At 50.9% G+C, this 15,600-nt stretch overlaps 1 protein-coding gene across 2 annotated transcripts in view; it reads right to left on the bottom strand.

Annotated features, from left to right (window-relative positions):
* Positions 1-10,238: 10,238 nt before the first annotated feature.
* The window catches only part of UNC5D (unc-5 netrin receptor D), an 88,968-nt gene continuing 83,606 nt past the window's right edge, over positions 10,239-15,600 (bottom strand). For both annotated transcript variants that reach the window (XM_032091946.1, XM_032091947.1), the window contains exon 16: positions 10,239-14,480. In XM_032091946.1, coding sequence (XP_031947837.1) covers positions 14,279-14,480 — 202 coding nt within the window. In that variant the 3' untranslated portion in view covers positions 10,239-14,278. The remainder of the gene's footprint in view (positions 14,481-15,600) is intronic.

Below are 15,600 nucleotides of genomic sequence, written 5' to 3'. Positions count from 1 at the left end.
TAAGGGGTCAGTGCCAGGTGGGACGGGCAGAAAAGAGGCAAAGATAATCTCCAAGAGGACAAAAGCTCCAGAAGCAAAAGGAGAAAAAAAGATAAATGGTCGTTCGTGGCAGAGGAATGGATCGAGGCTGGCAAATTCCTGCTGGGGGTGAGTTCTGACCATGTTTTGTTCCTTCAAACTCTTTGCCACTTGTTCTTTATGCTGCACCTTTAGGAATGATTGGATGAAGGTGTTGGGGACAGTCCCAGCAGTGTCCGGAGAGAAGTCCCCGAGTTAGAGCTGCTGCCATAAAAAGGGGACACATTCTCAGTGTGATCTCCTGCCCTTCCCTGCATTTCCACCTCCTGGGAAGGTGCACATTTCACTCCCCAGCACTGTTCCCTCTCTTCCCATTATTCCATCATTTTATCCTCATGTACTCCAATGCACTGGGGATTTCTAAATGGTGTGTAAAATGAACATCTGCCATTGGCAGGGTTGGCACATCTGGATCCATTAATTTTTCATTATTTCCCCGTGTTGGAGGTCAGATGTTCACGATGTGGTAATGCAAGAGATTCCACTGGTGGGTTTAATGTCTCTGAAGCAGATAATTCTATTTACAGAAGTGTTTTAAACCCCCAGACTGTGAGAGCTAACTGCTAGAAAGGTTTCATTTTCTAATTATATTTTGTTTTGGATCAAGAATCCTGCAGAACTTACCCAAACACAGACCCATTTATGCCTTATAAAAGTTTGGAAAGTGGATTATTTTTCTCTCTGTTGTTTCATGGATGGCTCTGCTGGGGTTTGCTCTACCACTCGTGTGCTTTTTACCTCTTTCCTTTTCTAAGCAGGAGGAATCAACTGTTGGCATGAAGAGTTTGGAAGCAGAATAAAAAGAGGTCAAATGTATTAAACATACAAAGCTGATAGGCTGTAAGGTGACTCTGTTTTGGCACCTGGGCTAAACCGTTGTCACTTTTACTTGGTGCCACCAGGGAGGTGCCCCGATCCCAGAATCCAGGGGCTCTGGAGCTGTCCCAGGTGGAATTGTGCTGGGGTGGTGACAAGCGATCGGCAGACCTGGCAGTCAGAGCTTTGTCCTTGTGTCCTGGGCTGTGATTCCAGGATCCTCCCCGCACCCCCAGAGCCAGCTCACCCCAGTCCTTCCCTCCCTGCCCAGGGCTGGGCTGGTCCCTCCTGGCGCTCCCAGCAACAAAGGTCACACAAAGGTCACCCAGCAGCAGAGAGCTTCGCTGGAGTGGATGTTGAATTTCAATGGGAGGAAAAAAAAGTTAAGGAAGAAAGGAAGAAAGTTTTAATTTTCTTGGCATTTGCTGCGTGCGGAGCAGCATCGCCTCAGGCCGGGCTCGGTGCTGCGCTGGGAACAGCAACAGCTCAGCTTCTCTGGACTCTTCACTTCCACCTGGAAGGAGAAATTCAAGGACAGGGAAGGGACAAGGATAGAAGGGACCCCGCTGAACCTCTGCAGGGCAACATTTTTACCTGAATTTCGGGGCAGGGGAGACGATGAAATCCTTTCTCTATTCACTCCCAGGTGTCACCTCCTTCAGCCTTTTAGTTGGCCCAATCGACTTTGATTTCAGAGGCTGAAACAGAGATTTGTTCCCCCCCAGCTGCTAATCCAGCACTTGACATTTAACGCCAAGCTTGGTCCTGTGTTGGAGAAATGAATTTATTACGTCTCCTTGGCAGCTTCTCCCCCGTCTCCTCTGCATTCCCCCTGTGCCTCCCCCTCTGCCAGATGCCAGCCTGGAGCAGCAGTGACAGCCCCTCCGGGGACACTGGCAGTGATGAATGCTTCCAGGAGCAGAAATGGTGTTTTTCTGTGCCTGGGTTACAGCAGGAGCACCGTGCCTTGTTCTGGGTCCGGGGATTTTCTGTGTTCCCGGCATTTGGGATGTTACAGAAGCCGCTCTCCCTCCCCAGCCCCGCTCCTGTGGCCAGTCCAGCCCTGCGCGTTCTCGGGGTATTTCTGAGCGGCTGTCGGGGCAGAATTTGGGCAGTGAGGGAGCACAGGTGCTGCCAGGCAGGTTTCGGTCCTTGCAGAGGGGTGGGAGCTGCAGCCACTCGGAAAATCGAGGAGCTCAGGTCTCAGCTCCTGAGCAGCAGGAGGAGGTTTGCTTATCGCAAATGTTCAGCTCACACCAGGCTTGTGTAATTTCTGCTGGGAAATCTGAGGGGTGAACGCAGCCCGTGTTTCCACGGCGTGATGAGACTAAACAGCAGAACGCTCGCCCTGCTGAATATTTAAATGGGTGTCAATGACGTGGTGCTCGGGAGAGGGAAAAAACCCAACAAACCTGTTTTGTGTTGCTTTTCCTTGTGGCTGTAACGGGCTCAGCAGCGGGCACTGTGCAGGAACCGGAGCAATGAATTGTCTTTTCTTTATCCCAGCCCGAGTCCATCTCCCCCCGGAGCAGAGTTCAGCTTGTGCCCCTTCAGAGAGTCCAGATTTCCCTGCCATTCCTGGTCCTTTGCTGTCCTTTGGGGTTCTCCCACATGGAACCCTCTCCATGACAGGTTAAAAGTGTCACAGTGCTCATTCTCTGCCACTCGAGCTGCAGCCCCTGGACTTGAGCTGAACTCTTGTCTTTGAGTGAAGCCACTCTTCTGTCTGGCGGGAGGGGCAGTGATTTTAATAACTCCTGAATGGATTCATTAAAATCAAACGTTGGAATGAGCGCTGCACGTCGGGAGTCACAGAGGATAACGGCAGGCGGTGATGCTGGGGAGCTGTGGCATCTGCTCAGCGTTTCCTGGTTGTCTTCAGAGCTGTTGCAGGGAAACCTGTTGGATTTCTCATGGCATCCAGGACCGGCTTTACAACACCAGAGGTCTGGCAAATTCTGACTCTGGGTGTACGTGGATGTGCTCAGGGGTCCAGGTTTGGACAATCCTGTGCGGCCACCGTGCAGCCACCAGCCGGGATCAGCAGCTGGGGTTTGTTCTGCGGGCAGGGACAGAGCCCTTCCCTCTGCCATTAAGGGTCCCAGTTTGGCTCTGAGTGTGAGAATTAACATGTTTAGGTTCTGCTGATTGCCTTTAATTCCTGCCGTGCTGTCTCACTCTGCCAGCCCTGGGTCTCTGCTCCTGGAGGACTCCGTGTTTCAGGAGCCTGGAATAATAACAATTAATGCTCGGGTTTCTAGGATGGGTTTACTCTAATTTGAATAAAAGGCCTCGGAGGAAGGGTCAATGCACAGTGAGGAATCAATCTGTCATAAGCAGCCTTTGGTTGTGGTTGCTGTGTTTATGAGCAGTGAAGCTGTCCGGACAAGGCAGAGTTCAGCGCTGGGGCCGCTTGTGACAGCACGACAAGGTTTGCTAACACACAGGGTGGGTGATTGGAGGCACAGTGGGAGCAGAAGGAGCTGTGTCTGTCTCATTCCCGAGTTCTCCTGGAGCCCTGATCTGATGTGACTGTGCCTGGCACCAGCCTCTCCCCGCGTCCAGCCCAATGAAAGCTTCCCACGAACACAACTGTTGGGGAGGGAGTAAAAACCATTAATTTAAACTTTTCTCTGGTGTTTCTCAGCCTGGTGGATTTGGCTTGATTTTTAAACTGCTCAGTGAAACACCTCAGAACGTTCCCGGTGCTGTTAGGAATAATAATGGAGATAATGAGGTGATTTCCCTGGTTAGTGATAAAAAAAATTCGTGAAAGTGCTGGGAAGGATGGAGGGAGTTGTAAAATTCCTTGTGCAGAGTATCCAGAGGCAGCCGGAGCATCCCCTTGGCCTGTCAGGAACCCAAGGAAGGTTCTTATTCCAGGTGTTTCCTGCTCTGCCCAGGTACCACCCCCTCCCCTTTCTGTATTAGTGTCAGAAGATGTTTCCAGCCCTGCAGGGCACAGGCAGCATTTCCCATCTGGGCTCAGGTCCAGTTGTTAATTTACCCCCAAAATTCCAATTCCAGCTAGCCCAAGGCGAGGCTCCTGCCCTGGCAGCCCCTCATCCCTCCAGCAGGGTCCCCAATAACAGCCTCTGCTGCCTCATTACCCTTCTGCATCTCTAATAGCACCAGCTACTGGGGACTGAAATAAGCACGGAAAGAAATGGGCCCTGCTTGTCTGGGATATTTCCTAAGGGACTCGTCAGCTGTTTAGGAAAATGAGCCAGGATGGAACTCATTCTTCAAGGAGAACTGGGGGGGAATGCACTTTTTAAAGAGCAGCATCCATTTTTTGGTGCACATCTGTAATCTCCGTGAACTCGGGAGCAAGGCTTTAATGAGCCTCCTGTTTGCAGAGAGCTCTGAGTGCGTTCCCTGGCAGCGAGAATTAAACAGAGAAATAATTAGTGAAGGACAGGATGCACGTAAGGAAATCACAGCACCTTCCCAAAGTCAAAATTTAATTGACTTTCTGTGAAGCAAAACTGTGAAGTTCTTTCCCCGTCAATGTTAAATGCAGAGGGTTCAGCACTGCCACAGCCCCTTAAATTGGTCTGATGGTAACAAATCCTTTCAGGAATGGTTGTCACTCCTCGGGAAGTTTGTAAATCGCGTAGGAGCTTAAGGTACTTCTTCTTCCCTTGCATTTTAATGTTGTTGGTGTTTCCATAAGCCCGGGATTTCTGTTCCTTGTTTCCTGCTCAGTCTCAGCTCCCTGAATCTGACAGGAGACCGTGATAATGAGCAGTAAATAATTGCTAGCCGTGGGCAAGTGTCTGAGCAGGAAACCGGAACGATTCCAGGTAATGAGGGGGAAAATTTATCTGTACATCCATGAAATGGGGATGAGGGAATCGAGGGTCCTGCTCTCAGAGGTGTTTGTCGCCCACAAACGGGGTGACATTTCTCAGAAGAGCTCAGCTGCTAATTAGCACCTTTAAAAATCAGATTTTTTAGCCCAAGACGTCCCAGTCCTCACAGGAGTGACAGCAGTGGTTCGGGTATTTCTCAGTGCCGAGGCTCGTGGGGAAGCCTTGGACCTGTGCTTTGGGAAGGGCCGGGACCTCGTGGGGTGTGGGGGAAGCTGCTGCGTCCCAGGGAAGGGACGGGGGTCAAGGACAGTTTGTGTCCCAGGCGTGGCTTCAGAAGCTGCCCCGAGGGACACGATGGCACCAAAGAAAGGGGGGCTATGACTGCTCTGAGGGGAAGATGTTTGAGTGGGGAAGGCAGAACCTCTATTTTTCTTTTTATAACTTTCTAAAATTTTACTTTACTGGTGTTGGTTTGGGGCTCTGCATTGGGAACTCGCTGTAACCTGGCAGTCAGCACTGAGCTCTTTGCCACCAGCGCGCACCAGCTGTGATGGGAATATTTGCTTTCACTCCACTCAAAGCTAAATCAGCTGCGAAGCCTCTCTTCTCCCCCCTCCCGAGCGTGGTTCTGTGGCTGGACTCAGCTCGGTGCCCGGGGAGCAGAGCTTTGAGGGCACAGAGGAATTTCTTTGCTGTGGGAATGGCAGAGGTGCTCCCGGCCCTGCTGCTTCCCCCGCGCTCCTGGAAAGTCTTGAATAATCAAATGGGTCATTTCTGCTCAGCTGCTGTTAATTTATTGTCCCACCGAACCCAGATTTTCTGAATGTTAATGAAAAAAATACCGTTCAGCCCGGCTCCTGCCATTCTGCTTTATGACCTTATTAAATCTTACACTTTCTTATCATGTGCTGACAATTACTGGAGGACAGGCCGGGGCTCCTGCCACCAACACTCAGCGCTGTCAGCGCCACGGGCCGCGTGATTTACACCCCATGAACAGTCCTGAGAGACATTTTCACACTCCTGACAGGATTATATAACACGAGAAAAGGCCATTAACAAATACAAAGGAATAAGCAGCAGGGAGAGGGCAGGTGAAGAATGGGGCAGTAAATCTCTGGGCCTGGCAGCTGATAATAAAATCACCTTGCCGGGAAGATTTAATGAGCTGCTCACCCCACTGAGAGGGGAGGAAATGCTGGCATCCCGCAGGTCCCGGGGGTCTGGGACCAGTCCGAGCTGAGGGTGGGCTGTGGGCACAGCCTGGCCCTGGGGTGGGGATGTTTGTGCCCCTGGAATGTCCCTGGGAAGTCCTGGGATGCCCCCGAATGCAGGCACAGCCAGCGCTGCCCTCCCTGCAGGGCACGGGGGCTGCCCTAAATGCCAATATTTGATTGTTTCACACTCCCAAAAAGCCGGGGGTATTTTTTTCCCTCTCTCTCTGATTTCAGTGACTGCTCTTCAGCGCCCTTCCCACTAATTCTGGTGGAGCAGGTGATGGAGAGCTCCGAGCCCTCCTGCGCAGCCCAGTCTGTCTCACCCCGAGATCCCAGACAAAATTCGGGATTTTGGAACCCAGCTCTTTGAAGGACCTGCTTTAAAGCTCGTTTTGAACTCTGAATGGATTTTTAAGAGCCTGTGATTTATTTGAGTGTTTTTCTAACAAAGCTTTCCGTAGGACTTTGGGCACTGACCATGAGTTAGGGTTTGAATCTGCGAGTGGCTGTTGGTGAACTAAGGGGAAAAAAGAAGAAAAAAAAAAACCCAAAAACAAAATAAGGGAAAACAGTCTGCAGGTAAGTATTGGAATAAAATAAATAAAATCCAACTGATATCTCAGAAGAGGAAAAAAAAAAAAGTAAAAAAGCGCAAAGCTCCTTAGCAGAGCCCAGATTGGGATTTATTCAGTTTGGTTTAAATTAGTCCCTGGTGTTTGTAACCAGGAGTTTTCTCTGCAGTGTTGCCTCCTGTCACAACAGAAGGGTTACAGGATTTGAGTCAGCAACCAAATGGCCTCAAAGCACAGCAAGAAATAAACACAGGCAGGGAGAGCAGCTTTTCCTCTCCTTCTCTTTTCCCTGTCCCCACAGGAACGGGCTGTGCCAGAGCCTCCTGCTCTGGGGACATTTGGTGACACTAAACGAGTCTGGGACGTCTTCAAGGTCCTGCTTGGCTGGCGAGGGGCTCAGTGCCCCTTTATTCCTGGCAGGTTCTGGAATTACTCCTTTTGCAATTACATTAAGGTTCACAGTGCTTCATTAATCCATCTGCAGGTGAGTTTTGGGGACTTTCTAGTTTGATGCTCAAGGTCTCATTTAAGAGGTGTCAGTTCAATTTTTCTTGGTAGGTTCAGGCTTGAATTAGACAAATTTTAATTGACAGTTCGTTAAATGCAATCTTTCAGAGCTGTTTGCAAATTGAGTCCTTTTAAAATAATAATTTCTGAGATGCTTAAGAATAAATAGGTGGGGTTTGGTGTTGGAAATGTCACCTTGGGGTTGTGTTTTCAGAATGGCTGAAATGGCCCAAACCAGGACCTTCCCCCACAGCAGCCTCTTCTTGCAGCAGCATTTTTAAGTGGCTGTTCCTTAAATCCCAGTGCATGAACTCCTTATGATAGCAGCCACCATTTCCCTGCAAACACAATGAATCCCGGCTGGTTTTACAGGGCCTGTCGGGGCCGTTCATGCCGGTGCTGTTGGTTCTAAAGGGGGGTGTGACAGGAGATGGCGTTGGGTGTCTCTGCTGATAACAACTTCAGAGCAGGCAGTAAAATCTTGGCAGGAGATCCCGATTTATGGCACTTGTCCTGCGCCTCTGCTTTGCGTGCATTAACAACTCATTTTATTACAGCCCACTTAGGGTGAGGGCCGTGCCCAGGCTCCCATTTGTCACCCACGGAGGGTTGATGGTGTGACAGTGCTGGAGGTGCCCCAGAGCTTTGTCCCACCTTCAGTCTCTGGGATGGCCCGGGAAGGGTTTTGGGGGGCTGTTCTGAAAGGGAAATACACTGAATTATTAAAACAAAAAAAAACCCCACCCCCAAACCTCCATGGAATCCAACGTTGCCAGTGCCGTGCCTTGTTTGATCCCAGCAGTGAAGGGACAGCAGGGTCAGATGTCAGTAAAAGACTCTTTATTCATAAATAGCCGATATCCATTATTCTCATCTGTACATTTCTCTCCAAAGGCCGGGGCCGTACAGGTCTGAAACTCTACAGAAACACCCAAACTGTCCAGTTTGACTTCTCCAGGACAATATAACACAGCTGGTTGGCATTACCAAATATATATATGTATATATATTTATATATGTACATGTGCTGAAAAAAGAAGCCAGTGCAGCCTTTTCCAAGGAGTCTTTCCCAAGTATCTCTACTGTACAACATTCAGAATTTACATTGATAGAACAAGGCACAGAAAGTGTGGTATGAAGCCAAGGCCATGCTTTTGATCCCGTGTTCTGTCTCCCTTCCCCACTCCTTCAGCTTCATCCTAAAGAAAGCATCCAAAGCTCTGCCCCCCTTCACCCTGAACACACCGAGCCTGGGGCATGGAGGGAGGCTCAGGCAGAGCAGCCAAGAACCAACCTTTTCACAACCTATTTGTTGCAAAAATAAAGGAGCAGAAGAGAAAAGAGGTCTCTCTAGAGGAATACTTGTGGGTTTTTTTTTTTGCTTTTTAGAAGTTATAGTTTGTGTTGGGTTAGGTTGAAGTTCCTCCTCCCGTTTTCACCTAAGAGCTGGTCCAAAGTTTTGGAAGTTGAAAATGCAATGGGAATTTTGTTATCTCTTGTCTGACACTGCTCAGAGTCTCACCAGGCTGACCAGCATCACACTTTACCACAGCCAGATCAACAGAAGGTGCACATTTAACGTTTTTGTACCCATTTATCAGCTGGGATCGGAGTCACAGTGGGAGGAATTTGACTGAGAGGTGGGAGGAGGCAGCTCTGCTCGCTCCCAAATCCCAGATTAGGTGATGTCAGTTTGCTGTTCCCAGATCCGTACCAGGAATCTGGATTTGTGAGCCCAGGGTTCGTGTGTGCCCCGTCCAGCTCGGTGAGGTACTGAGGGAGCCCTGAGGCTCAGCAGTGAGGGCTGGGGTTTGAAAGGGGGAAGGATGCAAAAAACTACAGCTTCACCTAAAAATATTCCTTCCCCAGTGCCCAAATGGGGAAACCTGAAGGGATTGCTTGAGGAGACATCCCAGCCATAGGTCAACATTCCCAATCCCAGTGTGGGGAACGGCAGGTGCTGGGTGTTTCACACTGCCAGACCCAAGTGTCGTCAGTCCTGGCAGGGTTTGGGAGGAACCATCCCTGTTCCTGGGTCAGATCTGTGTCCTCCCCTCCCGCCATGCCAAGCTCAGTGCAGGACACCCTGAACTTCATGAAGTGCTACACATTTCCTGGGGCTGGACAGTGAGGCCTACGTACAGTGATGGGTGACACGGGTGACACGGGCTCCGCTCTGCACCGAGGGCTCACGAGGCACACGGAGGGAGCAGCTGTGGGCAGAGCCATGGCCCTGTGGGCACAACCACGGCTCTGCTGGCACAACCACAGCTCTGCCGGCACAACCCCAGCCCTGTGGGCACAACCACGGCTCTGCCGGCACAACCACGGCTCTGCCGGCACAACCACAGCTCTGCCGGCACAACCCCAGCCCTGTGGGTACCACCATGGCTCTGTGGGTACAACCACGGCCCTGTGAGTACCACCACAGCCCTGTGGGCACAACCGCAGCTCTGCAGTTACAACCATGGCCCTGTGGGCACAACCATGGCTCTGCTGGCACAACCACAGCCCTGTGGGCACAGCCACGGCCCTGTGGGCAGAACCACAGCTCTGCCAGCACAACCACGGCCCTGTGAGTACCACCACAGCCCTGTGGGCACAACCGCAGCTCTGCGGGTACAACCACGGCCCTGTGGGCACAACCACAGCCCTGTGGGCAGAACCGTGGCTCTGCTGGCACAACCACAGCTCTGTGGGCACAACCACAGCCCTGTGGGCAGAACCGTGGCTCTGCTGGCACAACCACAGCCCTGTGGGCACAACCACAGCCCTGTGGGCAGAACCGTGGCTCTGCTGGCACAACCACAGCTCTGCCGGCACAACCACGGCCCTGTGGGTACCACCACAGCCCTGTGGGCACAACCACAGCTCTGCAGGTACAACCACAGCTCTGCGGGTACAACCACGGCACTGCAGGCACAGCCATGGCTCTGCTGGCACAGCCACGGCTCTGCTGGCACAGCCATGGCCCTGTGGGCACATACCAGCCCAGGGACAGCTCAGCCCTGGCTGCAGGGCACAGTGGCTCCTGCTCTGGGCACCCTGTGGCATGAGGAGGGCACGCTGCCCACGAATCCTGGCCCTCCCTTGTAAAGCACAAACCAAGACAACTCCACAGCTCAGTTAAAGCAGCTTTTGCAACAGCTTGAGAACTACAGCCCCCCCAACCCCCCCAGCCCCAGACAAGAAACACCAGTAGAATCTGCACTATTCACCTCTAATACAAAAAATATAGTGGCAAATTCCTAGACATTTATTGGATTTTTGGACAGAACAGTGAACACGGATACGGACAGGTTCTCCTTCACTCGTGGCAGGAGCAGAGCAGCGGCTCTGCCTCGTGCCCTGCGGACACTGTCACCATCCATCGATGCTCCGAGTGAGTCCTTAATCCTAGAGTGATTTATTTCTTTCTGTCTGTGTTGGAAACGAGGTTTTTGCTACCATTGCTGCTGGTATTGGCAATGAGGAAAGGCAAGACTGCGTTCCAGTTTAAAATGTAACCATTAGTCTGGAATGACTCACGGCACAGAAATACCTGGGAATGGGTCATGATCACCAGCACCTGCAGTGGCAGTGGGGGCTGCAGGAACCGTGTGGGTTAATTACTGGATTTGCTCAGGAATCCTTTCGGTAATTTTAACCAGACCATCATGAATGTCCAAGGAAGGACAGATCTGTGTTCCATGTGCTGTCACAGAAACCCCCCAGAGTCCAGGGACGAGTTTCACCAAAGCTCATCCCAGCAATGAACAAGCCCTGGGAAACGCTCCACAGCAGGGGTAGCGTGGAACAGGCTCTGGGTGAGGGATGCTCACCTGCTCCTGCTGTGCCACAGGTGAGAGCTCCTTGGGGGAATCAGTCAAGGAGAGGCCAGAGAGGCAACCCTGGAGCTCATCCATGGCTGCCAAGGGCTTAAAATCTCATTTCCTGTTTTCCACTCCATTAATTACCAGCCAAGAACTAACGCAGCTCTTCACTGCAATCTGTGTTTGACAGGCAGAAACAGCCTGGAGAAAGAAGATTCCGATGGTGACCAGGAGCCCAGCCCAGTCCCTCCCTTGTTTCACTCACCAGGGACCTGAGCTGCTCTGGAATTGATCAGTTATTGAATGTGATAAAACTCATACAGCACTGCCTTGCAAGTGGGGAAGAAGAATGGACTTGCAGTGTGGTGTGAATACGCTGGACCCTGCAAGATCCCTTTTTGGTGATTTATACTGAGTAAGTGTCTCTGAAAGCCAGCAGTGCCCAGGCCCAGCTGCAGCCAGAGATAAAACCAATGACAAAAGCAGTTCTCTGGATTTTGAGAGAATTCTGTTGGTATCTTTTCAGCCATGGCAATAATCCCAATAAAACTTCCGTGGGAGTGCAGGGCGGTATGAAATGGAAATGAGCTTTATGGTGCTGGCGGAGCTGGAAGTAATTTTTAAAATGCAACCATTAGTCTGGAATGACTCACGGCACAGAAATACCTGGGCAAAGTGCTCAGGAAGATGAAAATCTATTAAAGCAGATTCTTTGGTGATGTGAAATCAGAATGGCTTCTTTCCTCTGAGCAGAGCCAGGGCAGCCACGTGGAATCTACAGGGGGTAAAATCACATTTCTCTTTCTTTTACTTCCTAGTTTGGGAAAATTGTTTTTCAAATATCGTAATTTATACAACAGAAGAAAGGAATGAATTTTTAATTTCTTGCCTCTAATCCTTTTCCTTTTGTAGAGGTGCTCCTCTACATCTGTGTTTTGGGTCAATTCATGTAAATATGTGCACAGGTTTCCAAAAGGTCTTTTTAAGAGAAAGGGAGAAAGGAAATAAATAGTTGGGGCATTTCTGGTCCACTTAAAGATATAAGAGCATCAAAACAGTCAGGAGTAGGAAGGAAAACTCGAGAGCTGTTGATATTCAGGTTCTCAAAGAGTGAGATCAGCAACAGAGAACTGCTTTAGCCAAAGGGAAGGAAAACCAGGGAGCAAAACCTAAAGGGCAAAATCCAAGTGAGCCCTGCCCCAGGCCACGAGGAAACAGTTTCCTTCTGGCATGGTCCAGTTTGGACATTTATTCCCTTTCAGGACATGAACTCCACGGGATTGTGGGTGGAACTGGGATTCCAGTGCAGGGCTGGGGTCCCTCCGAGCTGAGCTTTGGGGGACCAGCCCAGGCTGGGCTCTGCTCCCACCAGAGCTGGGTGTCCTGCACTGGGAGGGTCTCCAGAGCTCCCAAGGCTTGACAGAACCCCTGGGTGTTCCCTGGGGAGAAGATGGGAGGGCTGAGCTCACAGGAGCTCCTTGGGGCCCGGGATGTCAGGGGAGCTCCCAGGGGTTTGGAAAACAGAGCAGGAGGATGCAGCTCTCGGGAATGGCCCTGCAGCACCTGCAGGCCTGGCTGGGGCTCTGCTGGGGGACCCAGCCCCAGCCTGCTCAAGAACCAGAGCTGATCTAAGGCGCTGAGAACAAATTCCCTGCTGGAGACAGTCTGGGGCCGGTTTCCCCGACAACGGCAGCTCACAGACACTGCCGCTTTTCCCTGGATGCCATTCCTTATTTTGTTTTTTCTAATGCCTGACATTTTGTCCAACGAAGAACAGGTTTCTGAGGAGGAGGACTGGCAGTCACTGGAAATATAATTCCTGCCCAGCGAGGAGCATGTGCTGCTAAAAGCAGTGACAGCTTGCTGCCGGCTCTGCCGGTATTTCTGTCTGCCCCTCAATCTGCTGGCAGCCGCCGCGCTGCCCCTGCACGCAGGAGCTCCTGCCAGGCTGCGGGAGACGCTGAGCTGCAGGAAATGTTTGCACAGGTCTCAGGATTCCCAAGTCTCAGGATTCCCAAGTCTCAGGGTATTTCTGAGCTGGGAGAGCAGCGACATTTGCAAGTTCAGAGCAGCAGGAGCCAAGAGAGAGTTGTGGTGGTTGTTGTTGTTGTTGTTGAGGTTTTCACACTGCAATCCCGGGTGAAGGAATAGTTCCAGACTGGACCTGCCCTGTTGTGCTGCTCTCTCACGAGGCTAAAAAAGCCCCCAAATCCTTGTTTTCAGTTTCCTGCATTTCCACAAAGCTCCCAAAGCCTCATTTCTGTTCCTGCTTTCTCCTGGCTGTGCCCCTGGCAGCCACACGAACTGGTGAAGGATGGGGGTGAAAAGAATGGTCAAAATAATGGTGAGATTTGGCTCAGTACCAGCTCCACCAGGCCCTCGCTCACAGTGACAGCTCTTTTTGGTTTGGGTGAAGTCAGAAATCATATTTGTATGGAACGGATAAAAACGAGGCGAATTCTCTGGTTAGGCTCTGATTTTGGTGGTGAATTTGTAACTAAACCAAGTGTACCACAGCCAGCTCTGGATCCTGTGAAATTCCCGAAATGTGCAACAGAATCAAGGCCAGTGTTGGCAGTGCCGTGTGGGGTTTGTGGTTTCAGTCTGAAACCAAACCAAAACGAAGCTGTGCTGATTGCCTTCACCTTTCCTTAGCTCAGCCCCAGAGCATGAAGTAATAAAAATAAATGTCTCAACTCGCTAAAACAGGGCTGGAAATTTCCCGTGTGTTATTTGGTTATTTAAATCCACCCCCAAAGACAGTTTTTGACTAAGAAAGTTTGCAGACGTAGAAAATTAGAAAATTCCTCTTGCGTGTGCACACCCCCCAGTCTCAGGGAGAAGGGGTTCGTTCTGTCATTTTGGTAACAGGGCAGGCAGCAAAGCTCTGCAGCAAACATACATTCATTAAGGGACTAAATTTTTCAAAGAAATTATTTGGAATACACATGATATGAGATAATTATGAGATCTTCTAATTCCTCAAACATCTGAACAGGATAAGGCCAAATTTTCAGTTTTCCTGTAGCAGACATAAAGTGACAATGTGATGGGATTTTAAACCACTCTCGAAGTGAGAAACCTTTTAACCGGGGTTAACCTCCAGTGGCTCTAAATATCCAACATCATTTGTTGATTTTCACTAGGCATTACATTGACATGACTGGTTCCTAAATACACGATAACATTTACCTCTTATGGCTCTGTGTCCCTCTCCTTCCTGCCCCGGGGCTGGCAGAAGTGCAGCTTTGTTCGGGACACCAAAAGACGGATTTTAAGTGGAGAAGGACAGGGAGAATCTCATTTTCCTGATCACCAGAGGATTTTTAGCAGGACTGCTTCTGCTCCTCCCACTGCCACTGCTGTGTGGGGTGAGTCCATCCCCACGGGGCACAAACCCTCCTGTCCCCTGCCCCAGTGTCAGAGCCGGGCTGGCCGCGCGTCCTGGGGGTACAGAGGGACTAAAGCCCGTTCCTGCTGGAGGGGAACTCGGGCTCCTCGAGCTCGGGCTCTGCCACGTCTGAGACTTTGGAGTGTGTCCTTCCTATCTCCTCCAGGGCGCAGGCCAGCGAGTCCAGGTCCCCGTCGTGCTGGTGCCGCGCCTCCCACAGGTCCAGGATGACAGCGGAGGGGCTGCTCTGGGTGGCAAAGAACGAGAGATTCCTGCAGGGAAGGAGGGAAAAAGCATGAGGAGCAGCCTGGGATGCAGCTGCACCCTGTGCCCACACTGGGAAAATAAAAATCCTCCACCAGAGCTGGGGGGATGAGCTGAGGAGCCCCCCAGTGTGGTGGTTCCTCACATGGCACCTGCCCGGCCCAGCATAAGGACCATGACCATGAGCCCGGGGAGGTTCCTCACGTGGCACCTGCCCAGCCCAGCACAAGGACAGTGACCACGAGCCTGGGGTGGTTCCTCAGGTGGCACCTGCCCAGCCCAGCATAAGGACAGTGACCACGAGCCTGGGGTGGTTCCTCAGGTGGCACCTGCCCAGCCCAGCACAAGGACAGTGACCACGAGCCTGGAGTGGTTCCTCAGGTGGCACCTGCCCAGCCCAGCATAAGGACAGTGACCACGAGCCTGGAGTGGTTCCTCAGGTGGCACCTGCCCAGCCCAGCATAAGGACAGTGACCACGAGCCTGGGGTGGTTCCACAGGTGGCACCTGCCCAGCCCAGCACAAGGACAGCGAGCCCGGGGTGTCTCAGGCCCAGCAGTGCTGCCCTCAAGATGGGCAAACAAATCTGCTTCTGGGAAGCATCTCTGGGAAATGCAGCAGGGATTGGACAGGGAGAGGGATTCTGTAACAGCAGTTGATGCCTGTGGTCATGCAAAGACACACCACCTTTCATCTGGGATTTTCTGTTTTGTTAATGAGCAATTTTCAGGACCCTGCAGGGGTGATTTGCACAGAATTCAGTAAAACAAAAATGTTTATCCAAAACTGTTTTTCCTTTGGTTCAGATGTGGTTTATTGAGGTTCCCATGCAAAGCAAGAAACCAATGGAAAGTTACTTTGCTTGATTTAAGTATTCCTCTGCTCCCCTGGGAACACATTCATCGAGTTTGTGACAATCAGAAAATATTTTGTGAGGGAGCTGCCTCCACCGATTTAATTTAGCCAAGCGGAAAAAGCAAAGTAAGAAGTAAATTGGTTTTTACAGCATCTTTCAGTTTTAATAATCATAATATTATTACTCCTAACAGTAGAGCATGACTCTCTCTTTCAAAAATGTCTTTCCCTTAAAAAAGAAAAAATCTGCAGGATTCATTTTGGAATAGGAAAT

The sequence above is a fragment of the Corvus moneduloides genome, chromosome 27 (genome assembly GCF_009650955.1).
Source record: "Corvus moneduloides isolate bCorMon1 chromosome 27, bCorMon1.pri, whole genome shotgun sequence".
Taxonomy (NCBI): Eukaryota; Metazoa; Chordata; class Aves; order Passeriformes; family Corvidae; genus Corvus; species Corvus moneduloides.
The sequence above is the reverse complement of the archived record's forward strand: the minus strand, read 5'-3'. Positions and strand labels throughout refer to the sequence as shown.